Raw genomic sequence first — 27,113 nt, 5'->3', positions numbered from 1 at the left:
GATTGACTGCAATTTCACAAGTCAGAATCCATCCATCCACAAAATGTGAAAAAATACAAACATATGCAGACTTTTTGTTTGTTTTTTTCATGGAAATCAAAGCAAATACTGGCTACGATTTTTTCCATAAATATACAAATAAATACCCACTTGGAAAACCCGCTACGAACCCTGCCATTGGTATCATCATACTTGCTAGTTCATATACTGAATTAAATAGCCTACTTGCTTATATTCGTAACAACGAACAAATTATAAGCGAACAGACGATACCTAGCCGAATGAAATGCTCTATTTTGTTTTGGGTTCCAATAGGCTTTCCCAATTACAGCAGAAGCGCCGAAATTTCCAGAATTTCCCATATATCCCACAAACAGCCAATCACATTCATTGTAGCTCAGGTTAAAAGGTCAACTCAAATAAATAGAAGCGAGAAAATTAAGGGGCTTTATAAAGTGAGGGCCTGTAGGTCGAAAAGTACATGAAGATCAGTCGAACAAAAAACAACAACACTTCCAGGAGGGATTGAATTTTTACATATTTCAATTCCAAGTATGCAAATTGTCATATGTAAAAACGTGTCATTATATAGTGTTAAAAAGCAGGGTTTTTACATGTTTTTCAAGAATAAGTCCCCTAAAAATAACTCGATCACTATGAAATTTTTGTGGGCTCGAGAACTCATTAAGTCAAACCATAAAACCAAAAATCAACACTATTGGTACAATAGTCAATGTTTGTGCCTTGTTGACACACTCAATTCATTTTCAATGAAAACTGCTTCACCAGACTGTTTGCATAGGCAAACGTATGGTCCGCCAAAAATGTGTGGAGAATTGGAGGCTCTATCACGCTCACATCATTTTTCGATACAACTCACTGTTGGCATACTTCTGTATTAAGTTTGAAACAAGAGCAGGTGGACAACGGCCAGTCAGTGATATTTGATTTTCATGCATGTTGCAATTTGTGGATTATATGTGACAAAATACACTTTCTGCTTCAATACAATTCACACAGCATTATCATGTTTTTTAAAGTAACAGTCTGGAAAAAATACCTAGGATCAATTTTTCCTCATCTCATTAAACTCCATGCAGAATAGAGTTGAATTAGATTTGATGTTATTTTCCTTCCTACCACAGCTCAAAGAGTATTCAGTTATTTGTGGGCATGTACATGAATTCTATTGACAAACTAGGGGTCCAGGGACGCCATGCCCACTTGGAAAGTGGTTTCAAATTGACAACAATCACCAAAAAATTTCAATATTCAACGTCCCCTGGTGACCATATACACAAACCAATGACCTTGAAACTCACCACAATCTTAGAAATATCAGCAGCTACAATTTTGCAATTGATTGTGATAGCAAAATATGCCTCGGCACAAATATGGTATGGATATACTAAGTTATTCTACTATTCGATGCCCCTGATGACCAATACAAAACCCAATGACCTTGAAACTCACCACAAACATAGAATGTGTCATAAGCTACAATTTTGCAATCAATTATGGTGACAAAATAATATTCTGTCACCATATATATATATATATAGGCATATTATGCCTAGGTACCAATATAAGTTATTCTACTATTCAACACCCCCTGGTGACCATATAGAACAACTAATGACCTTGAAACTCACCACAACCATGTACCATGTCATGAGCGATATCTTTGCAATTGATTGTGGTAACAAAATATGCATAGGTACCAATGTAATATCAAAATACTAAGTTATTATTTTATTCAACGCCCCTTGGTGGCCACATACAAAAACCAATCAACTTTCCAATTGGTTGTGGTAACAGAATATGCTAAGGTATCAATATAATGTGGAAAAACTTATTTCCACCTACGAATGAATACTGATGAAACCAAGATGGCCACCAATTGCTTGATAATTGGCTGATCAAAAATACCTGTCTCACCTAACGAGAGAAATCCCACAATAAATTCAGCCAAAACAAGAAACTTGAATAGAAGAGTATATATATATTTGCGCAACGCTTCGGCTAAAGACTATTAGCCATCATCAGGTGAGAACAGGAGAATATTACAAGATTTTTATACAATACCAAAACAATAGTAACAGAGTGAGCAGACCTGCCAACCCCGTGTCTGACTAAATCAGAACAATATCATAAATTTTCAGTAATATCTGAAGCTTTTCAGTAACAAGCGTGTACTGTATAATATGGCGCTGGATTGAACAAAAAAACGGTTAATTTTACTTGATTTTGCGTTGTGTTTTTTCATTTCAATTGTCGATATGATATTGTACGTTTGTAATACCGGCATGAGACGTGTAGATTATTATTGTCAACTCCTAACGCTACTAATACTTAACTCGTCACTAGTCAGTACAAAAAAAGTGTGAGTGTGAGCCTCTACAAAACATTCATGCAAGGAAACTTAACAGTGCATTATCTTCAAAATGGTGGGCTTCCTTCTCTTTGTTGCCGGTTCCTTATTGATTAGGTTCATCACTTAAAATGACGTCTAAATCTATTAAATCATTGCAATCCTGGTCGCGGTACCCGCCATGTACAGACACACTGATTACAGCAGAGAACCGATGCGTCTGGTTGGCGGTGAGAGGTCGTTGTTAAGAAATATTCTTTTTCTAATTTATTTTTCATTTTGACCAAATAAATAACGCAGAATCATCGATTGATATACAAATAAATTAACTTAGTCAGGTTACTTCCAAAAAATGATTCAACGCCTGCAAGCAATTGTCATTATTTTTACAGCAGAGAGTATATACAATAGATCAATAGTAGCAGGTTGCCCCGTTGACAGCCAGCTGATAGATGTACTGTATTGAGTGCGTGCAGGAAACCACGTATATGCCAGCGGCCTGTGTAACTCAGCGATATTGATTGGAAGCTTGGCGTGTACATCAACTAGCAGAACAAGTGGCCTGTGCTAAGAACTCCTATTTTAGTTTCCGATAATAAAATCAACCTGTTTAAACTTCATTCGCGACATATTTTTTAAGAAACGTAACATTGCTTGAGTTTTTCGTAAAACGTAATGAAAATAGACTAAAATCGTATTTTTGAGCACCCACTCGTAACACCATAATTTGTGCTGTCAATCCGTAACGATTACGGGAAAATCATAACAATTGGCAGGTCTGAGTGAGTGATTAAAATGTCGAAAGGGGAATAGATTAAAGCATGGACAGAACAGCTGGAAAACAATAGTAAAGTAAGCAAAGGCAAACTAAGGGCAATATAGATTAAAGTAATTTAAAAACAAAAGACACAAACTAAAGTGATTAAAACGTGAGGACAAGCTAAGGGGTAATCAGATGAAAACAAAGAGAAGGAACATGAAAGGCGATAATCAGGGAGTGAGTGGAAACAAGCAAGCGATATTCAAGGCACCTAATGGAGGGAGTCAATATAACGGGGGTACAAGAAACGCGAGAAATTTGGATATCAAAAAGTTGTGGGGGGAGAAACCGTTATTCAAATAAACATAATTCCCGAGTTTTCGATAATCAGAGCCCATTCCAAACCTGTTCTTTCTCCCCCTCGCATTTACGACACAACCAAGATTAAGTAGAACGGTTAAAACACATTATTCCTGGTAACGATAGATTCATTTCGTTTGATGCTAGTTCTCTTTTCACCAATGTTTCTCTTAGGCCTACCCTGGATTTTCTTAAACGTAAACTTCCTTCGTTGGATTTTAATTTTGACATTCCCACTGATTGTATCATCGAATCAATTGAACTTTGCACTCAGAACTCCTTCTTTAGTTTCAACAATTCATATTTCGAACAGGTTTTTGGCATGGCTATGGGGAACCCGCTTAGTCCCATTCTAGTGAATCTATTCCTTGAACATGTTGAAACTGAATTACTACCTCTTGACACGGATACTCCCCCTAAACTTTGGTTACGATACGTTGATGATATTCTTGTGCTTCTACCTTTTAACTTTGAGATTGATCTATTTCTCACATTTATTAACTCTTTTTATCCCTCCTTGAACTTCACATTTGAATTGAAAGTTGATGGGATAATCCCTTTCCTTGATGTTTGTATTCACAATTGTTTGTCTTGTTTAAAATTATCAGTTTATAGGAAACCTACCCGCTCTGGATCATACCTGCATTATTTCTCCTTCAACATTAAACTTAGTGTTGCGCAAGGCTTATTCCTTCGTGCGCTTAGGATTTGTGCCCCTCTTTTCTTGGATGATGAATGAACCCAGATCAAGACTTCTATTAATAAAATAGCATATTCAACCCCCCCCCCCCCCCCCCGACGACATTTTGGATAAAGCTCTCTTGAGAGTCCATCGTTCACATTTCTGTCATTCTCAAGTGACCCGCGCGCGTAAACAGCCTGTTGTTGTACCTTTTGTTCCTTTTCTGGAAAAATCTAAAACCCCTCCATCTCTTAAATAAACAACTCATTTTTACTCACTCATTTTTACTCATAACAACAAACTTAGTCATAATCTTACTCGTAACTCCCCCAAAATTGAACTCCTGAAGATTGGTGTATATAAAATTCCCTGTAAAGTTTGTAATAAAATATATATTGGTGAAACCGGGCGCGATTTACACAAGCGCATGCGTGAACATAGAAATGATGTAAAGAATTTTAAGCCTGTAAGTGGTGTTGCCAATCACGTATACGAAACCAGCAACAATTTTGATTTTGAAAATGCCTCCATAATTTTCCACTGTCCGGAAAAATTAAACGACACATTATGGAATCAGCTCTGATTATTGAAAACTCGGGAAATAGTGTTAATTTGAATAACGGTTTCTCCCCTCACAACTTTTTGTTCTCCAATTTGTTATATTGATTCCCAGTAGTATCCCAGCCTGCACCGTCCCGTGTAGTAGTAATGTGTGCTGCATACATACGTAGCCAGCCAGTATGTTGTACACACTACAGCGATGTGGGTCACTAGGGAAAGCCATCAACATCACCGCGCAAACGCGAGCGTCCGGTTGCTGCGGGCTTCTCTCGAGTTTGGATAATGAAATTAAAAATTTTTTTCGTGAGACTACTAAAGATGCATACGGTAAATGTTTTACCCAAAAAAATTGATTTAAAATTTGTTTTCAAAACCTCTTCATGACCCCTTTAAATCAGTGTTGAAATAGGTCGGTAAATGTGAAATAAAAAGCAACATGCGTGATGATTTGTAAAACAGGCACTGAACGCTTTTAGGGTCGCCCGACTACAAATTGCAACAGACAAGCCCAATTACCAGTCGCACCAGACAGGGTCAGTGACACCATCATCCCCCTTAAACTATTACATTATTTTAAAACTATTTTGAAAAAAATGTTTTTTGGTACAAAAACTACGGTTTGCCGTGGAATTCTTATCTCTGTTACATATACTACATGTGTACAGTGCTGCCACCTAAATGTGTATTTGGGGTTTTGCCTGGTGGTACCTCGTAGCATAGTCTTGAATAAAACATTGTCATTGATACAGTTAAGTCACATTATCTCAGTCGATAAGTTGAAGTAAAATCTATTGTGAAATCTGGATAGATGAATTTCTATCAATGTATATCCTTGTATAAAGATGTTCAGAAGAAAATGGATTCATAGTACTGGACAACATTGTCTCCTTTACTCACCAGATTATAAAATGCAGATACCAGCAACTTTTCTTCTTGTTCCCGTGAGCTCCTTATGCGGTCTTGGTCCCTCTAAGAGCAAACAAATAAATCAATTTCAGATATACAGTAAACTATCAGATCCATGTAAGTGGGATAAACACTTTAGTCTAGAGAAGATTTTCTGTTTTTTCAAATAAATTTCTTTCACATAGTAGAACTCTTTTTTAATACAGAAGTTCAAATTGAATGATTAGAAACATCACAGTCTGACATCTTTTCAAGTCAGAGAGAATTATCTGAATCCAAACTATAGTTACACCTTGCGGCCTCAAATACCCCACGCAATCCCCCCACATTGTAAGACTTGAAGTCGAACGCAGATAAACCTGTCTTAACTCTCACATCAAGTTTCATAGATATCCACCAGATATTCCCTGCTGTATTGTCCTAATGTCGGTCCTATGGAGTGACTCAACTATGTCAACTGTCGTTATTATGAGTGTGACTGAACTGTCCAATGAACTGTACATTTCTATATTTCTGAATTCAATACCATTTGTTATTGACGGTCTGTGACCATCATATTTGCAGCATATAAATATCTGTGTATGAATAAATCATGAGGCATTTGTAAGATCAAACTGATCCTCGTACTGAGTTCTGTTTTCTGGTCGTCTCTCTAGTCTAATACAACAGCTAACAAGAAATTCAAGATGGCTACCCTGGCGGCCATATTTGATGGCTGATGAAATCCATTTTCAAAAATAGTGAACATCTTACCTGCCCCAATCATCACACCAAGTTACATGTAAACCCTTTAAGAGTTGTAGGCTGTATACCAAGACAAATCAAGATGTTTGCCCTAGCAGGATATGTCCACGGATGGACATCGGATGCTGGACAACCTGACTCCAGAATACACATGTGCAACTTAACATAGTAACAGAACAGTTGTATGTTGATGCAAGACACCGGTTGTGCACCATCACAAGGGAGATATTTCAGAAAGGGTTTTATCATTAACCAATATTCAATCATTCAGCCCACCTACGGTACAGCCTAGAAGTAACATAACTCATAACGCATCCGGCGTTCGTCAGAGATCGTTGCGTTTTCATTTTTCCTTTTTGATAAAACGAAATAGAAACGCGAATCAATCTAGTTACTACCGCGGTTCAAATGTATCACTCATCGAATGCAGCTCCCTTCTTTTTGAGAGCAACTTCTTGTATTTGGATGACTACATGGTAAAATACATGCAGTAACATTATAAACGCTCAATAGGAGCGTTCGAAGTTTTGTTGCACCCATAAGCATGCAACAAAATGCGTTATTTAGAAACGGATATTCATCCCTAACGAGTTTCGAACGCGTTCGGAACTAAACGAAAACGAATTACAGAACGCGGTTTAAACGACATAAAACTAAACGCAAATGAAAACGGAGTTAAGTTTCTTCTAGGCTGTACCGTACTTTCACATAATTTCAAAAATTCTGTACGATTACCTCTAAATGTTCAATAAGACGATCTTTTTCCTGCAGCTGATTTCTCAATGCTTGCACCTCTGGTGTCGCAGATGGATTAAATTTTGGATCTAATGTACGTATCACCTATAAACAAAAATAAATATGCCAGAGTAAAAACCTGGATAACTCATATGTGCAGAAATATAACTACAATTGTGTTCTGCTCATGTAATTTGCAATATCTAAAAATAATGAATGCTAGAAATATTCCTCTTGAGGCGCAAAGGCTGAGACTCGGCCACGGCATCAAACCCAGTCTGATAAGCTTGAATGCACAAAATGTCACATAAGCCAATCAGAAATAATGTTTCATTTCAGCCTGGGTTTTCTTATCCTCTATTTACCTCACTGTGACTTTGCATCAGTAAACAGGCACTGAATGTTTTCATGCAGCTAACCCGCGCATTCACAGTGATAAGGTAGGGTTTCTTGTCATGACAGAGTCTTACGATGGCATAAAGTTAAAATTCATGCCAGGGGAGGATATGATGGGTTGTCATAACATGAATTTAAGTAGGTAAAATTCTAAACACTTTATTCCAGGAACAGGATAATCTGAGGCAACCAACATGTCATTGGAGGCATAAGACAGAACCAAAAAAGTACCTGTAATGAAAAAGAGGTCCCCCATAAAGATTGCCACAGTTCGACAAATAGGATAGGGGGTGAATTATGGTTATATGTATGAAATCTGTGGGCCCTAAGGTATTATGCATTTCTAATGGTTATCATATTGTTTGATTCCATTACAGGCTGTCCATATTTTGTCCATATATTGACTTAGTGGTCAAGGCTAACTAAATTCTTACTTTATATTGGACAAACTTAGGCTGTAAATTATTTACACGAAATGCTACAGCTGTACTAATTCAACTGTATATTGATTGCACCCTACCATATTGCACCCTACCATGTCTGTATTCATGTAAAACTAAAGGTATATATATCACGTCAAATCAAATTTGATTCTTCTAATCATAATTTGCTAGTCACGTGTCATCTAATCGAAGCAGATTTGCACAACAGGATAAATTTGACTATTTGTTCAAACCGCTGACAAGAAAATTACAATTTTTGGAACTAAAATTTGTATTTCCGAGTAGTACTTACCCTTTCCTATGGTTTTTGCCAATATTTTCTAAATTTGGATTGATCGCCAATGGTTTTTCTATACGACCCGGCCCTGCGGTATTACATTTAGCCACCGGCGAAATCCGCCATCTTTTTACGTCATAGCAGACCCAAAAAAAGCAGCTATGCAGGGCAGGTCGGCGGGATTCCCACCATAGGAAAGGGTAAGTACTACTCGGAAATACTAATTTTAGTTCCAAAAATTGTAATATTTCCGTCAAGTACTGTACCCTTTCCTATGGTTTTTGCTAGACTAGCCTAGCACAAGGATGGTGGGAAAGGTAGATAGAAAAACCACCGCTCAAACGGGAAAAAAGAGAGCACTTACCCAAGCACGGAATGGAGCACTGTAGGGCAGGGAAGAACGGTTGGCCACAGTGAGTCCGTCCAGCTCAGGGCCCCCCTGAATTTTGTGAAATTAATACTTGCGAATATGAACCCAAACTATGTACATGGATACACCCCCTGTGATCCTGATAATGCAACATAAATATTCAACGCTAAAGGGTCCGATCGGAAAGAACGGACACCTTGAGCCATAACAACAGGACCGAGTGAAGCTAATGTGCCTAACTGGCCTGAAACATCCCGTAAATAAAATGACGTGAATGTCGATGGAGAATTCCAAAAGGCGGCCCGACAGACTTCCGACTGAAAAGGCTGCGCAGGAAGTAGCCATAGACCTCACTTGATGAGAAACCACTCCCTCCGAGGAAAGATTCTCCTTCAATAAAATGTCCTTGATCAGTGAAGAGACCCATCGGGCCCCTGTGTCCCGAGAAATATCACCCTTCAGGTGATCCAGCAGCGGAATAAATAACCGCTCCCGCGAACCCCTCCGTGGAGCAGAGCGATCTAAATAGAAACACAACGCCCGCACAGGGCATAATGTCCTGTCCGGAAGACCCGTTTCCACTCGATGTTTTAGGGCTTCACCATTCGCCATTGACGCCCAAACGAGCCTGGTCGTTGGTTCTTTGCCAAAAACTCCAAAGCAGGCCGCTGGCCCGAAGACAATACGACCTCGTCGGACTGAAAACGCATGAATCTCAGAGCGACGGGCCGAGCAAACCAAGAACAGCAGAAATACAGTCTTTTTTGACAAATTCGCAAATGACGCTGCCGAAAGAGGTTCAAAAGGAGCCTCCATTAACTTCTTCAAATTACAGACAGATCCCATGGTGGAACTATCCTTGGTACTCGAGGCCGGGAAATAGAAAACCCTGCAACAAGCTGGGATATCCGATGATCCCCTGTTACATTTGGCCGTCCAGAAGCACGCAATGTATGAGAAATCGCGGAGTGGTAACCTTTAACCCTTTCAGTGCTGACTAATTAATACCCTATAGTGCTGGAGAAAATTTGAAAATTCTAAAAAATTCCACCCTAGTGTGTTGAACAATGGGAATACCACTATAGTGCGGTGTATCGTTAGTTACTAGTATTTCACTATGTTTGACACTTGCTGCCATTTTTCAATAGAGATAATTACAAATTACTAATTACATCAATACACCGCAGTGCGGTGTACTAGCAAAATCCATCACTGATTTATACACCGCACTGCGGTGTAGACGCACTGAAAGGGTTAATAGTTATAACCTGCAAACCTTTTACTACAAATAGGTGCAGTAAAAAATCTGCCAATTGAGCTACAGAGGGTGAGCATGGATCAATTTCCCCTGCAGCACACCAATCCGCAAAATGACCCCATTTGGCATCGTAAATGGTACTTGTTGATGGCTGCTTAGATCCTGCGATAAAGGAGGCAGCCTGTTCTGAAAAGCCTGAAGCTGACAAGGATCGCTGGACAATGGCCAGGTGAGTAGATTTAACCACTGGCTGTTTGGATGATGCCGAGAGTTCCCCTGAGACAGAAGCGATGGGAAATTCGGAAGAATCCTGGGGATGTCGCACAGTAGGTTGAGAAGTGGTAGAAACCATTTCTGAGCCGGCCAACATGGTGCTACCAGAAATATGTTGCAATTGACTGATCTCGAACCAGCAAGCGCGGCAGGACTGTTGTGGGAGGGAACGCATATGCATGCATCCCCGACCAGTCCAGAGAGAAGGCATCGACCCCCCCACGCTTCCGCGTTTGGAAACGGGGACACAAACAGAGGACACCTCCGATTGAACCGGGTGGCAAACAGATCCAACAGCGGATTGCCAAACATGCCCCAAACCAGATTGGCTACTTCTTGGTGGAGAACCCATTCTGTCGCAATAGCCTGACCTCGACGAGATAGAGCATCGGCCATCACGTTCCTTTTCCCTGCTAAATGTGCCACAGTCAGGGACATGCCCTTTGTGTGGCACCAAAGAAGAATTTTGGCCGACAGACCCGTGAGGGTTTCTGAGTGAGTGCCCCCTTGGTTCTGAAGGTAAGCCCTCACTGTTGAATTGCCTGTGGCTAACCAAACGTGGCCCTCCACTCTCCTGTGAAAGAACTTCAGGGCCTTCCACACGGCCAGCATTTCTAGGAAATTTATGTGGTTGGTGGCCTCGTAGCGAGACCATCTCCCGGCTTTGACTCGGTTCTCCAGATGTGCCCCCATCCTTGGTGACTGGCATCTGTGAATACACGAACTGGAGCCTCTAACGGGGCTAGTGACACTCCGCGCCGAAGATTCGTAGTTGCCGCCCACCACTGAAGATCCGGACTTAGATCGGTTGGAGGTACGGGAATCAAGGTCTCCCAGTTGTCCTTCGACCGAGACCAGAAGACTTTCCAATATTGTTGCAAGCGCCTGCTTCTGAGGCGGCCTAAGGGCACCACCAGACCCATGGAGCTGATGGAGCCTAGAAGCCGTGACCAGTAACGAGCTGTTCTCGGGGTTGTGGACACTCCCACTACAGCTTCTTGAAGTTTGGCTACTCGAGCCATTGACGGAAAGACTTTGCCGATTTGGAGATCGAAGTCCATGCCGAGATAAGTGAACTGTTGGGCCGGCGTCAACTGAGATTTTTCCCTGTTTACGCGGAACCCTAGGTGATGGACTAAGTCCAAGACTGAGGTCATTGCCTCCCGACATTCCTGAGCTGAATTCGCGACTGAGTACCTTCTGAACTGACTTGACCAACTTGGTGAAAACCCACGGGGCCGTAGGCCAAATGGATGAGACCTGAATTGGAACTGGCGGCCTTTCCACTTTATCCTGAGAAATCGCCGAGATTTTGGGTGAATTGGAACCTGAAAGTAAGCATCTTTCAGGCCCAACGAAGCCGCCCATTGACCCGGACGGAGCCCTTGAATCACGTCCTTGGGTTTGGTCATCCGGAACCTTGGAATGTCTAGGTGCCGATTGAGGGATGACAGATCTATCACTGTCCAGTGACCCCCTGTGGCCATTGGTACCATGAATATTCGAGAAAACCAGCCGGGAGAAGTTTCGTTGCAAACTGGTTCTATCGCTCCCTTCTCGGCCAATTCCTTGAGAGCCGGAGAGATTAAGGCCTCCTGACCTGGTTTTGGCCGCATGTCGGGAAGTGACCTCGTCAGGCGCGGTCGCCTTAGGAAACGGAGACGGTAGCCACGAGAGACGACCCGGGAGGGCCAACCGTCTCCGAAAAGGTCGGACCAGTGGGTTGCTGCCTGCTGCAGACAACCTCCCACTGGTCCCAAGAATTCATTTCGAGTTTTTCCGAAAGGAAGAGCCCCTTTTTGGAGCCGTCCCCTTGCCTCGATACGAACCGGAACTGTTACGACTGGACGAGGCTTGACACGATTGTTGAAGTTGCGCGCTAGTTCTCCAACCGGCATCCGAAGCCGCCTGAGAAAGCACTGAAGTTTGAGATGGTCCTGTTTGCGTCCGTGCCGAACCTAGCGCCGCCGGCGTCGGACCAGAACGCTTTTTCCACGGAGTTCGGGGGTAGGACTTGGCCTGGACCTCCCGAATCTTCCTCAGCTCTGCGGAAACCGGAGCGCACCAACCGGAGAAGAGACGTGAAGACGTCCCCAATGGAGTTCTCAGCAAAGCATTGGACACCATATCCGGTAGACGAGTTTTGGAACTGGAGTCCATCACTGACTGACGGGAGGCTAACAAAAGATTAGCCTGACCCCGAACCGACGACGGAATTACATGCGAAACAGACCGAGCCAAAGATTGGATAATCCGATCCATTCCCTCCAGTTTTAGGGCAACTGACTCGGCAGCGTGAGTCTCGCGAAGCTCACCCGTCAACACCTTAAGTGCCATATCCTGAAACGAACCAACCCTGGTAAGATTGTCCAGGATTGACGTCATGGCCACCAAACCGGCATTAGGCAAACGAATACCGGACTGTGCTGTAACAGTATCCGGGCTGATCAAAGTATAATCAGCATCCAGGCAGTTATGACTGTGATCCACAGCACCTGGAGTTGCGTAATAGGCTGAGCGAAATGCGCCTATAGGTGGATCGGTTGAACTAAAATATTTCCCAGATTTCATACCCCATTCTGGAGGGGGAAATGAAAATGTTCCAGGCCGATATTCACCCCATAATTGCGTATCCAATCGAGCCCATTCTCTCGAAACCGCCGACGATTCCCGTAAAACGTTAAGATCGGAGTCTGGAGGGCAATAAGCTTCCATTGACTCACCGACCAGAGGAGCTGCTGTGGGCTTAGCGGGAGTTGCCCCGTGCTTGACAAAGAACTCACTTATCATCGCTCTAAATGGCATGTCCCCCGCTGGTTCGGATAAAACTGAACGGGACGGAGATACATTGCGAGCCAGGGAAGTCCCCATCGTCTGGGGCAACCCACAATTGCTCGCGACAGGAACGACCCCAGAAGGAATTGCCGCTTCTGGGACCGGATCCTCATTGAACTCAGACCCTACCGCAGCATCCAGGATTTCAGAGTAAGAATTCCGAAGAACTGAGTGGGCTGGCGAACTTCTAACCGGACAATCAGGAATAGGCTTACCTGTTGTAGAGGTTGCAGCGACTTGTTGCGACGATGATAACGAGTTTAAAATTTTCTCTTCAAATACATGGAAATCCTTCTGAGTCAGGAATTTTCCAGTATCCCGACGATCATGCTGACTTCGGTGTGGGTCCCTCGAACGGGATCGAGACCTACTAGAAGAATCGCCTTCATCGCTAACCGACGTCGACGAACGATGAGAAGACCGACGGCGAAACTTCCTACAATAACGATCGTAATCCCTCTCGCGATCAAACGTTGATCTGCGAGGAGATCTTGCGCGTTTATTACGCTCACGACGTCTAGTGGGAGAGCGAGCTCTATCCCCGGAGCGACGATCAGAATCAGACGATGAACGAACCCAATGTTTTGAACCGGATGACGTCTGGACCGGACCGATGCCCGACCCGGACCGGACCGGTACCGACCGAACCGGTACGGGCCGTTCCCGACTACCGCGGCGCGCGCTCGGTTCAGAACATGTAGTCTGAACCGGCCGAACCGGCTGAACAACCAGTGACCGGTGAATGACTGGAGACCGGTGCCGGTGAACCAGCGTTCCTCCCCGGTGAACGGAGTTGGGAAGCCAATTATCAGAACGACCGGCGACCGCTCCGCTATACGATTAGAAATAGAATTAGAGACGTCGGTTGGCACGAAACCGACGAATCCCTGCTATTAACTTGACGACGATCTCTTAGTTTAAGAGCCTTATCGGCCCGAAGCCAAAGGTCCTCGGACCACACCTCGCAAATCTTGCAAGGATTGCTCCTTGCACATATTTGACCGGATTTGCGCCTGCACGAGACGCACACGAATCGTGATTGTCCCTGGCGCCAAACAATCCCTCCCCGCCACGATGTTGACCCCTAGGAGGGGGCGGCATAATCATTCTGTCACAATAATAAATTCAATTCAATTCAATCAAATTATATTTGTAAATAAAATTCTTACCGAAAAATAGAAACCAGGGATAACCCCCAAACCAAACGGACTCACCGTTATGAGAGTGAAAACTCCTTAATATCTTATTCCCAGATTTTTACGGCGAAAAAATCCAACGCGTTCTACTGCTAGAACGCCAAGAAAAAAGATGGCGGATTTCGCAGGTGGCTAAATGCAATACCGGAGGGCCGGGTCGTATAGAAAAACCATCGGCGATCAATCCAAATTTAGAAAATATTGGCAAAAACCATAGGAAAGGGTACAGTACTCGATGGAAATATGCTGCCCCTGGTTATTGAGTATCATTTTCTACAACACATGAGTTTCAGTTTCACTGAGTTTTTGAACATTTGGGGCAGCTTTGATATTTTCCATTTGATAATACTTATCGTGGATTCTAAAACCATGAGTTGATGTGACACGTGCATCGAGATTTCAAAAACAGCTAAGGGCATTTTTACTGAATGGCACTCTTTTGAAAAAGAAATTTAGAGTCTGCCATCTTTAAATCAAATCAAATCGTATCAAATCCCACTGGTGATTTGATGAATCGATTTGAATTTGATGCCGTGTTAAATTAAAAAATTTGACCAAATCAAATTTGATTATGCCAGGATAGAAAAGATTTTACTTAAAATCAAATTTGGTGACATGACAAATTCGCCTTAAGACTAGAGGACCAGAGGTCCAGTGCTCTCGAGCAGATGTTTTAATGAACACGGTACAATTGTGACACACATCACATCACATCAATGCTTTAAATTAATTATTCTTTTCTTCTCAATCATTTGCGATCAATCAATCTATACTGAACAAAACTTAAATTAGATTTGATGGTTATGCTGAATATAAGTAAATCAGATTTTAATCTGAATAAAATTGAATTGTTTGATGCTTCAAGTTGAGTAAAATATAATTGAACTTGCAAGCAAAATGGCTATTTAGCATATCAGAACATTCACGCCTACAGCAGCCACTTCAGAAAATGCTATTTTTCCCAAACCTTGCACAATTGTTAAAGATAGATTTTCTGTTGTGCATTTGAAAAAGTCCTTCCATAAACTGAATTCATTCAAGACTTTACTGAAATCAAACTTCAAATGCATATTTCAGTTGTACAAATCTAAATATAAATATCATTACTATCCTTCAAAATTTTTAAAATTTCGAAAAGTAACTGGATTCCAGGTGAACAGATGGATGAAGGATGAAAAGTGAACACAATAGCCCTCTGGGACCAGCCCCAAGTGGGCTGAAAAGTATTGATCTCAGCAAACAACAATTGGGTTAGATTTTGTGCTGTAAATGTGTCAAAGGAACAAACCAACGATCAACACAACCCATCAAAACAAGGAGCCTATTGGCTTATATAGCTCCGCTGTGTGATTTGAAGAAATAGAAGCTGCATACCTAGGAATGCCCCCTTGAAGCCAAATCCAAAAAGGGCTCAGTTTTTTGTAGGTATTAGGTCCATAGATTTAGAAGATTCATACCAAATTTGGACTTGATCTGATTAACACTATAGGACTAATAGGACTAATAAAGCAACTTGAAGAAATAGAAACTCCCCCCAGAGGCACCCCCTGGTGGACAAATACAAAAAATGGCTCTGCAACTTTATAGGCCATGGTCCATAGAACATTCATACCAAATTTGGAATTGATCTGATTAAAACTATATGACTAGTAGCAATATGAAGAAATAGAAACTCCACCCCTGGGGGAAAAATCCAAAAAATGGCTTTGTAACTTTATAGGCCTCGGTCCATAGAACATTCATACCAAATTTGGAATTGATCTGATTAAAACTATATGACTAGTAGCAATATGAAGAAATAGAAACTCCACCCCTGGGGGAAAAATCCAAAAAATGGCTTTGTAACTTTATAGGCCTCGGTCCATAGAACATTCATACCAAATTTGGAATTGATCTGATTAAAACTGTAGATCAAGTAGCAATTTAAAGAAATAGAAACTCCACCCCAGGGGCTTAGTGGAAGAAAAAGTTTACAGACGCATAAATGAACGAACAACGACGACGGCTCACCCCCTTATCCGCTGACCTTTGGTCACAGCAGAGCTTATGAGAAACAAGGTATCTTTTTGAGCTTGATTGCCTAATTTTCATTCCTTGTAAATAGTTTCCAGCAATGAAAATTCAACATCATGGCACTACTCTTTTAGATTGTAGAACACTTCAAATACTTGGGTGCTTTAACTTACACTCTTTGCTTTCTCTAGATATTTCTTATATCTTTCTTCCATTACTTTCATTTCATCATCTTTTTTAATGAGAAGACTTCTCAGTTCTTCCTCTGTATCTTTACTCATCGATTCCTTAGATTCTAACTCCTCGATGTACGTGTGCTGTTTTTGCAGTTCTTGTTCAGTTTGCTTGTTCTTTTGCAATTGATCTTTCAATTGTTTTTTGAACTGACTATGGTCAATAGATGTACTGCAACTCTGCTCTTGTATATCTTGTATCTGTGCTTCTAACTCGATAATTCTTTGATTTGCAATTCTGAAAAGGAAAGATTTAACTCAACATTGTCCATAAAGGGCTAACAACTGTAGATTGTTATTTACCTATTTTCTGATTCTATTTCACTATTTCTTGATTGCACATCTTCCAGCATGGATTTTACTAATTGCACATCTTCTTCATCCGCTGTTGATTTTGATAGTTTCAACATCTGGTTTTCGTGTTGCAAACGAATTAATTTTTCCCTGTAACATATAATTTGGATACTTCATGATGAGAACAACAGTTCCTGTGTCCTTCAGCTAATATTTCAACCAGTAAATGATCATTACCTTACTTCCGGAGGTATATTCATGAGTTCAAAATTTGGAGTTATCGGTGATCGACCAGATTCAACAGGATCTTGAATATCAACTATGTGTAAAAATAGAACATTTCAATATCCCAGAGGCTTGCAGAGGGAATCGGCTTGCAGAGCCTGAAGAGGCTTGCAGATTCAACAGAAATGAAGTACTTGAAGGTGGCTATTGTTGGGTAATCAATGCAGAAAGGAATTGTAATACTAACCTGACTCACATTCTTAAATTTGATCATTCAGGTATCACCCCAGTAATTGCCATTTCAAAGGAGGGTCACTAAGGAAAATGTCGTTAGGGTAACATCATCTCATCACATATTTCTATCTTAACTTTTATGAACTCACAGCTCAGCCTCCAGGTCAGTCTGAATATCATGCCATTCCAGACAATTTGGTAGGCAAATTTCAGGCCATTTTAAAAAATTCGAAAATTTCACCATTTCTTACATTCAGAAGAAACAATGAAAAATATCAATGCTGGATCCTAGGAATGAATGGCGGGACAATGGGAACACAGAAATCAAATGTAAAACTATTTCACAATAAAAGGGTTTAGTTGGGCAATCTCAAAATATATGTTTGTTTGCAGTAACACCGACCGAGTAAGTTTTCAAGGTGGGTTGGTAGGTAGATAAAATCTGTTTGCCAAAAACGTTTAAGAGAAAACACAAGAGGCCCATGGGCCTTGAGGCATTGGTCGATTATACTGTAGTAAGGTATTAAGTTGTTGGTTAATGTTTTACATCTGCCGGAAAATGTTCCATGACGATGTTGATTGGGAGGACCATAGACTTAAGAATTGAATGAATTTCGTTTTTCTGCCGAACGATTTAGCCTACGCTATTTGTATTGTTAAACCTCATTGACGCGATTCTGTTAAAGACGAAACTAGTTTATTCTGATGTTTTCCATCATGTCCCAGCCAAGAGATTCAAATAAAGATTTGTATACTAAAACCCATTCGGCACTTTCGCTTACAGAAGATTCGTATTCAACGTACAACTGTAAGGTAATCTCGACTGACTTACTAAATTTTAACGAGGCCCTCTTTCAAAATTCAGCTTTATAGGGGTTGGAGAATGGATAATGCTCTAATGAATGATTTGTATGAATATATGCTCAGTTGCGCAGTCAAAGAGCCTTTACTCTGGAAACCATGTCATTTAAATTCACTCCATTTGTGTAGTAATAGGCTAAGCCTATGGCTGGCCTAAAAATGCGATAGAATTACTTTTTTGGCCAATTAATCAGAAATCTGAGAATAATCGAAACATTATTTTGAGTCATTTTCAGCTGTGTCTAATGTTTTACAAGAACAGAGTGAACAATTTGAACAAGAACAATTTGAAGTTACTAGGAAAATGAGAAGAGTCTGTGTTTTTTTTCGACTACGACTTTCGATCCATTTTTCTAGCATTGGCATGACGTCATAGACGTCAACCAATGCTAAAAATGATCATGTTGTACATGAAAAAACGATATCACCAAATGATGTTGTACACTAGAAATTTATCTAGACACCAAGAATAATTTAGTTTTTTACCCTTACTATATTTCCAAATTACTGCTGTGCCTTATGGACGTATGTAGAATGCCCAAATAAGTGAAGCAATGATTAAACCCTGGCAAAGTAAATACATGTTTTTGGGATGTACACCAAACGTCACTATGGCATTTTAGTTAACAACATTGGAAAATACTACATATTTCATTAGGGCACTAAGAGGCATAACCCATTAGCACTCAAATAGCACAGAATAGCTCATTTAACTGTTTATTTCCATGTATTACAAGTTCGTATTATTTTGTAGTAATTAGTCAAGGCTTTCGTATGATATTAGATTTGATGAGGTGGGCCACCAAAATTGTGTCCTTTAGCCCCCCGAAATTCATTCGAACTTACTTGGATTTGAAGTAAGCACATATCGGTCATGTTCATACTCTAAATACTCTAGCGATTGAAATAGGCAGGGAGGAAAGTCACCAGAGAAGAAAAATCCGGAAAAATAAAAGTTACACACCTGCACTACCTGGCGAACACCGAAGGCGCGAACCAACCCCAGGCGGTTTGGAAGCCCTCCCCCAAGAAAATCTTTTGAAATATAAAGTGTTTTCCGAGCACTTAGCGTGAACTTGAGCCCATCATGAACGATCACCATATTTTGCAATGTAATGTCTATTTCCAATGCGCCACATCCACATTTCACTAACAATCAGCATCTCAAGCAGTAGAGGTCGAACCCCTAAATAAGTGAACAGTGCGCTGCACACTGCGCTACCCAAATGACTGTGTTGAGTATAGACACTCGAGACACACAGTATGTTTTCTCACCACACATACTACTACTGGCGGCTATAAATAGCCTACGTGTACAAATGAGGTCACGTCACACAGGTGCACGGCTATCGCCGAAAGATCGATAATTGAAACAGAAGGAAATTAATACACTTGTTAAACGTCAGTATTAGAATCTAAACGCATAACGAAATAAATGTCCGGTCTGCGGCGCTTTGACGGCCACCGGTACCAACAAACTTTCGAATAAACCATACCCCCTCACATTTTCTCATCGTTTTTAGGCTTTTCAGAAAAATGACCTCGGACTTGAAAAATCCCGAATTCCGGATCAATCCGGAAAATTTTCCTCCCTAAATAGGAGGATGTTGATTTCTATACGGTATTTCGAGGACTTGGGTGTTTTGTTTATCATAAGCTATTGGGTTATAATCCCACTATAAATGTTTCTGTGCAGCATACAAAAAAAGTGTCGGGGTGGATTCGGGTGGCTTGAGTGCTAATGGGTTGAATGTCAAATTCCCTCTAATTCCTACTTTTTGAGATAAACTTTCCAAATGATACTTAAGAACATGTATATAAATGACAACCTGGGATCAGCCTTATAGAAAATAATTGCCCATGGGCCAAAAGGTTTACCACAGCCTTATGAAATGCTCGACATAATTCAACATATATCAGAAAAAGCCAAGGGCACACGAGCGTATTTTTTCGCCTGATTGCGATGATTAAATTCGCTGACGAATTTATACGCCCGATAAGAGCGAAATTCTGACAGCGTACGTTGTAAATTGCGTGAAATTCACACTACATGCTATCAGTTCAACTCAGTTGCAGTCAATCAACAATTGCTTCCAACGGCCTTGAGTTGATAAAAGCAGATCGCTCGGCGGAAGCCGTCGAGTGCAGGCAGACGAGCAAACTTGCAGGCAAACTCATCCTCTCACAGTAGGGATTGGTTCGGATCCCTGCCGGGGGAGGATGGGGCAAACTAGGCGATTGAATTGTGTGCCCCTACTTTGTAGGGATATGAGTATATTTGATCCCAGTCAGAAATATGATCCGATTCACAAAACCACAGCAGAGCCGCAGTAACGCAACTTCACTGATAAATTCATCAGTAAGCTACAGCCGACTTCGTCGCACCGCAGCCGCGCCAGTACGGTGAGGGAACCGAGCGTCATGACGATTTGCATGTAAGCCGCTCATGTAATTCCCACACGATGCCCGTTCGAGGACGGGATTGCTGCAGCCAAGCTATGATGATACCTCAAATGACGATTATTTATATCCTAAACAATACTAGTTCACCTGTTCGGTGTTTTCTATATGCAAATAAATATTGCGTAAAATTCATGGGCATCTTCATACACACATTTTATTCACCAAAATAAGCACTGGTGCACCAATTTTCATACATTATAGATTTAGAATACAAGTTTGGCAAGGAAAATGTGTTACTAAACAGTCTTTCGACGGGACTCCGTAGCAGGTGCGCGTAGCTCTGATTTGTTGTTGCGATGTATAGGGAACCCCGTTAATGAGGAATCTCTGTCAAAACATCATACATGAAGGTCATGGGATGTTTATGCCTTAAAACCGAGGATAGGAAAAATCCGCCGTCAAAAATATCATTTTCGGCAGAAATCTCTGAGGAATCGATAGCCGTGATCCCGCTTCTTTGCATGTGGCTAGGCGCTCATGTCATGGACAGTTTGCGCACATACAAATCGGCACTACTACTAGCATAAAAAACCATACCACCAAAAAGCGGACGCACCTGCTCAAAAGTGATGGCATAGGTAAACCAACTAGGGGTCCAGGGACACCATTACACCCACAATGTTGTTCTTTATAGATTGAAAGTATATCATGCAATTTCAGATGAATAGATATTGTCAAACAAATGACTATATGGGACAAATCGATCAGAGTCAGAGCCAGAGTCAGAGTCAGTGTACATAGTTCATATCGTATATCATACCTGATGAGGCTGAATTAACATCAGCCAAATCAATTTAGAGCTGAAATGTACTAACTTTTTTCAAGGATGAATTTTTTTCTTGGTGCAATTTTGCTATGGTTCTATAGAATGTTTGACTCTTTAAGTCAGACAAACCACATTGATTGTCCATCAAACCATGGGGGGTTGGTCAGGATTTCGACTAATTGCTGCATAAAGCGGGACCCAAAAGTATCCTAACATTTGCTCTAGTAAGATGCTGAAGCTTCGAGACTGCATGAAACGTGACAAGCCGTTTCCAGAAACTTACCACCAGATAGTTGTGAACACGTCAATTCTTCATTTGTTTCCTTCAATGAATCTCGTTCTATCATTAACCTCTAAAATACAAGTACCAAAACCAAATCAACTAGTATAATCAATCAAAGTGGTGAAATATAACAATTATAAGAAGACGCTGTGATTATTAGACCGGGAGCCAAAAGCACTTTAATCGAAGGGGTAAAATAGCCTGAACATGTATTAGGAAAGGTCTTGATCCAAGTTTCAATGTAATGGAATTTTGCCTGACAGTAGCCTTTACATTTAACCCATGGGCATATGAACTGTTAACAAGACCAATGGCGAGAAATATAGAAGACAAGTTGCGAAACATCATAGGCGGCATTGTATAATGGTAGGCCCTATATGAACATGCAGAATGAGAATGCAGGGGGTTTGGGGGTTGCCCAAGAAAATTTTGAAAATATGGATCATTTCCAGTGATTATTTATAGTGATTTTAAAACAAATGACCTGCCTTTTTTCAAAAACGTCAGACTACAGGTCCCTATTAAAATAAGCGGCACTATAGCCAGGGCCAAATTCGGTTTTCATATCCAGTTGACTAGTGGTCGGAACTAATAACCAAATGCGCTTGATTTTCGAACTATTTCCGGAATTTAGTCCCGACTAACGGACATTCGGTTTCATTTAGTTCGACTTATAGTCGAGTAACTTAGATAACAGAAGGTGGCCCAGCATGTCAGCTTTCTATAAATGGCAAATAATGCATTCTGAGGGTTATATCAGTCAGATTCACTCCCTCATAGTCAATACCTATAATTCATACAGTACAACCGTGTTTTCATAAGTAGCAGACAGGGAGCTGGCAGGAACAAATACTTCAGATCAATCTTTTCCCTTGGTCTTATTGATTTGAATGCGGAATAGAATTGAACTGGATTTTCTGAAATTTTCTCAGTTTGAGCAAATGCAATTTGAGAACAAGAAAAATAATTTTAATAAAGTATTTGACACCTGCGAAAATATAGAATTTTTGGGATAAGCTTATGTGGAATCGCAAATTTGAAATCGAAGTTTTAAGAAATTTGGGGAATTATGAGATTTGGCCATTGGGTAGATGATACAGGTCTTCGACTGTTGTAGTGGTTTCATTTGATTTATTTATTGAAAATTGTCGATAATTGATAATTTGCGACCGACTTCATTCACTTTTGCTTCTAAACTGGTCTGCAACTTCATTGCCTCCATGGTTGAGGGAAGAGCTCTTCTAATGTCTGGTTCATCATTACATCATACATTCCTCTTGAGTGGGTTGAAGTAGACATTGTCATTTAAAATATTTTGTTTATGTTATTCTGTGTGAATTCTGCGTGTGTCTTGTATGTTGTATTTTCTTATTTTGAGATTTTTAACTTTATTGAATTTGGGAATTTTGTCCCGGAATTTTATAGGCAATAAGGATCAATAAAGAATTGAATTGTCACCTAATACACATGCCATCAGAGGAACTGGAGCCGTATATGACAGCTATGCTATTATAAATTGCTAATTTCATCAATCCTGCATACCCCTTATATCGAACAAATTTTTGAATATTGAAATTATATGTTTACACATTTTCATATTGACCTCATGTACCCATGTCAGGGTCTTGCTTTTATATCAGACTTCCAAATCGTGTATACATCCGCCATTTTGACCGAATAATCCGATTTACTTATCATTTTTATTTATACCTGCCGCCTCCGATATAATCAAACAATACTTCTTCTAATGATATTCAATGCAATATAACATTTCGTCGTTCGAATAGAGCTCATTATATAATCACAGGGAGCCATTCTACATCTTTGTCAATGATATTTTGCCAAATAGCTTGTATGTGTACACATAGACCTGTGACGTTTTGCACATCCATTGCCAATGATTTCTGTAGTGCAAATAAAAAATTCCACCCAAAAACCAAACAAATACAAAAAAAATACAATTTTAATTCCTTTAAATAAAACCCAGAAGTAAAACAGCAGATGATACCACGGGGCCACATGAACAGCTGCTGATTTTTGTGGCTAAGCCAATCATAGAGGTGTCTTTGCTTTCAGAATGGCTTTTCAAAACTGATATTTTGCGTTCAGATTTTCACGAAAAAGGTCATATAAATTTAACGAGGCCCTTTTTCAAAATTCAGCTCCCTAGGATTTGGAGAATGAAAATGCTTTAATGAATGATTTGTATGAATAAATGCTCAGTTGCGCAGTCAAAGGGCTTTAGCTCTGGAAACCATGTCATTTAATCCCTCCATTTGTATAGTAATAGGCTCAGCCTATGGCTGGCCTAACAAGATAAAAATTTTAAATACACTCCAAACGCTGGCTAGTGCACAGATGCCGTATTTTATGACAACACTACAACATGGAATTCACAGACAACATCAAAATGTGTGCAGGTGGTGTAGTGGACAATATTTTTGATGATACATTCATTTAAGGGCACCAGAAAACTAGGGGTCCAGGGACACCATGCCCACTTGGGAAATGGTTTCAAATGCTCAACAATCTAACAATTTCAATATTCAACGCCCCCTGGTGACCATTTACAAAAACCAACGACCTTGAAACTCACCAAAATCATAGAACATGTCAGCAGCTACGATTTTGTAATTGATTGTGATAACAAAATATGCCTCGTTACCAATTTAATATGGAAATACTAAGTCATTCTACTATTCAACGCCCCCTGGTGACCATATTCAAAACCCAATGACCTCGACACTCACCACAATCATAGAACATGTCATGAACTACAACTTTGCAATTGATCATGGTAACAAAATATGCCTAGGTACCAATATAATAAGGAAATACTAAGTTATTCTACTATTCAACGCCCCCTGGTGACCATATAGAAAAACTAATGTCCTTAAAACTCACAACAATCATAGATGATGTCATGAGCTACAACTTTCCAATTGATTGTGGTTACAAAATATGCATAGGTACGAATATAATAAAGAAATGCTAAGATATTGTATTATTCAACGCCCCCTGGTGGCCATATACGAAATCCAATTACCTTGAAACTCACCACAATCATAGAACACGTTATGAGCTACAACTTTCTAATTGATTGTGGTAGCAAAATACGCTTAGCTATCAATATAATCTGGAAAAACTTTTTCCCACTTACGAATGAGTACTGGTGACACCAAGATGGCCGCCAATTGCGTCATAATTGGCTGATGAAAAATACCTGTCTGAGGTATAAAACATCCCTTTCCAAAGAATACCCATCACAAATTGCAATGAGAAATGGTAAACCAGTAGGAAGCTACAGGACTGAGAATTCGGGCAAAAATTAACATTTTTGGGCACTAAAAAGGTCATAGGACGACCATCTTGAGTGCGACCGACCCAATTTTTGTTTCGTTGATGGGCCCTGGGAGGATTCATATATATCCGAAAGATCAAGGTAATTGATCGAAGCGTCTTCAAAATTTCCCTCAAAAAGTTCAAAAATGTGTAAAAAGTGCTGATTTTGGTGAACAACAATGGCTGCCAGTCAGCCATCTTGATTCTGACAGGGCCAGTTTTTGGGCTGAAGATGTGTCTAGGGTAGATACACGTGTAACCCAAATATCAAGACGTTACCTTGAAGCGTCTTCAAAACTTCCCAAAATAACTGGATTCCGTCTACGGACGAACGAACGGACGGACGGACGACGGACGAAAAGTGAACGCAATAGCCCGCTGGGACTAAAGTCCCAAGTGGGCTAAAAATTAAAAGGGGTCACACACTGCACATTTTACTTATAATTAGTCCTAGACAGACCAATTTTGGAAGGTCAGGTGTGGCCTTTTGATTTTTTAGATCTAAGGTATAATGTATTTTTACAAAATAACAATGACAGAAACTGTAGCCTGAACATATTAATATGAAATATTGAGAAAATATTCTCAAGTGTCTCCAAATAACACTTGAAAACTAAAAAATGCGTAGAAAATAGTGTTAATTTTGGTGAACCACAAGGCCACCGGTCAGCCATCTTGAATCTGATCTGGTCAGATTTTGAGGTACCGATGTGGCTAGGGTAGATACATGAACAAACCGAATATCAAGACAATCCATTGAAGTGTCTTAAAACCTCCCAAAATTACAGAATGACGTCTCGAGTGAGCTAAAAGTCTGCTTATAATTGAAAGCTCTACTGTGCTAACATCAGTTTTTAGCACAGCCCCCTGGTGGCATCATTTGGAACTCATTGCAGCATGTGGATCAACTTGCAATTGAAAGTTCGATAGGAACAGTTGCTGAACACATTGTTAAAGTTATCAGGTGAGATGATTGGAACTGCATGGTTACAATGGTATCTATTGGAACACAGGGAGAAACAAACTAGATAATAGGATGGTTATATAAAAGCTGTGGGTAGTTGGGTGTTGAATTGGTAGTGTAATGTGATATGTGTGCATTTGTTGCCAGCAAACAGATCACAACGATCGTAGTAAGTGTAGTTAATATGTCCAGGGAGAGGCAACATGTGAAATGAGATAATAAAAAATTCAGTTTATATCGAAACCACATTTTCCAATGCATTTCTTTAAAAGAATCGAATGATTTAGATTTCATCTTTTATTTTTCAATCACTCATCATCATAAGAGATACTAACTGATTTTCCATTTCAAGCACGAGCGGGGCGGCCTATCGCATGTGCGATCATTTGAAGGCTTTACGACTATTTCTTTAATGAAATCCTCCAAAAGTTTATGAGATGAAATATATGAATGACATACGTGGCAAAAAATCAATATGCGCACTGCCAATAAGATGGCGGAAACTCTCTTGTGAAAAAAAATTGTTTCCCAGGCAACCATCGCGGCCAAACACACTGATCGTAAACATGCAATTGTTTATCGGCACTTTATCGGATAGATTATGATTATGTACAAAAAATTTGAATGATATTTGCAATTTATTGCCAGTTTCAATGTTGCGCCATTCTCGCGAGATTTCAACAATATGAAGTAACATGTGGTAAATCATGACTTGAATGACTACCTACCCCCACTCATTATTGTTCCAAAATGAAAGGTTCCACACCGACTACAAATTAGGCCTCACCAAAAGAAAACCCTTGAGTTCGAATTGGACTTTCGATTTAAATATTGGAAACAAACTAAAGTTTACTTGGTTGTCAAACATGTAACTAAGTCATGTTACTAATTAAACATGTAACATGTAACATGTAACATGATGTGTAACTAAAACCAGCCTAAGCGTTAAGCAACTCCAGAATTTTTCTTGACACGAAAGGACACCAACATCTCATACGTGTCCGACTTCTACAGTTACCTCTTACCTCTTTTTCCTTCAGTAAAGATGAGATTTTTTCCTGAAGTCTTTTATTTTCAAAGTCTAGCTTATCAGCACGTTTTGTTTCCTCTGAAGATTTCCCTTGCAATTCTTGTACTTGACGTTTGTACATTTCCAATTGAGACTTCAATGTACTTGACTTCCGAACATCCTTAAGAGGAGATTATTATAAACATTAGGAATTCTACATAATACAACAGAGGCTTAACTTGGCATGTTAATTCAAGTC

The 27,113-nt window shown here is 40.3% G+C and overlaps 1 protein-coding gene across 4 annotated transcripts in view; it reads right to left on the bottom strand.

Annotated features, from left to right (window-relative positions):
* The window catches only part of LOC141899955 (protein Hook homolog 3-like), a 114,947-nt gene that overhangs the window by 30,411 nt on the left and 57,423 nt on the right, over positions 1–27,113 (bottom strand). For all 4 annotated transcript variants that reach the window (XR_012618651.1, XM_074786596.1, XM_074786599.1 and 1 more), the window contains exons 14-20: positions 26,871–27,035; positions 21,540–21,609; positions 16,945–17,026; positions 16,717–16,857; positions 16,354–16,651; positions 7,120–7,224; positions 5,632–5,703 (exon numbers count right to left, since the gene is read on the bottom strand). Coding sequence is in view for 3 of the 4 variants with exons in the window: in XM_074786596.1 (XP_074642697.1) it covers positions 5,632–5,703; positions 7,120–7,224; positions 16,354–16,651; positions 16,717–16,857; positions 16,945–17,026; positions 21,540–21,609; positions 26,871–27,035 (933 nt within the window). In the remaining variant the exon portion in view is untranslated. The remainder of the gene's footprint in view (positions 1–5,631; positions 5,704–7,119; positions 7,225–16,353; positions 16,652–16,716; positions 16,858–16,944; positions 17,027–21,539; positions 21,610–26,870; positions 27,036–27,113) is intronic.

This window comes from Tubulanus polymorphus, chromosome 2, assembly GCF_964204645.1.
Source record: "Tubulanus polymorphus chromosome 2, tnTubPoly1.2, whole genome shotgun sequence".
Taxonomy (NCBI): domain Eukaryota; kingdom Metazoa; phylum Nemertea; class Palaeonemertea; order Tubulaniformes; family Tubulanidae; genus Tubulanus; species Tubulanus polymorphus.
Note: the sequence above shows the minus strand (reverse complement) of the source record. Positions and strands in the feature narration are given on the sequence as shown.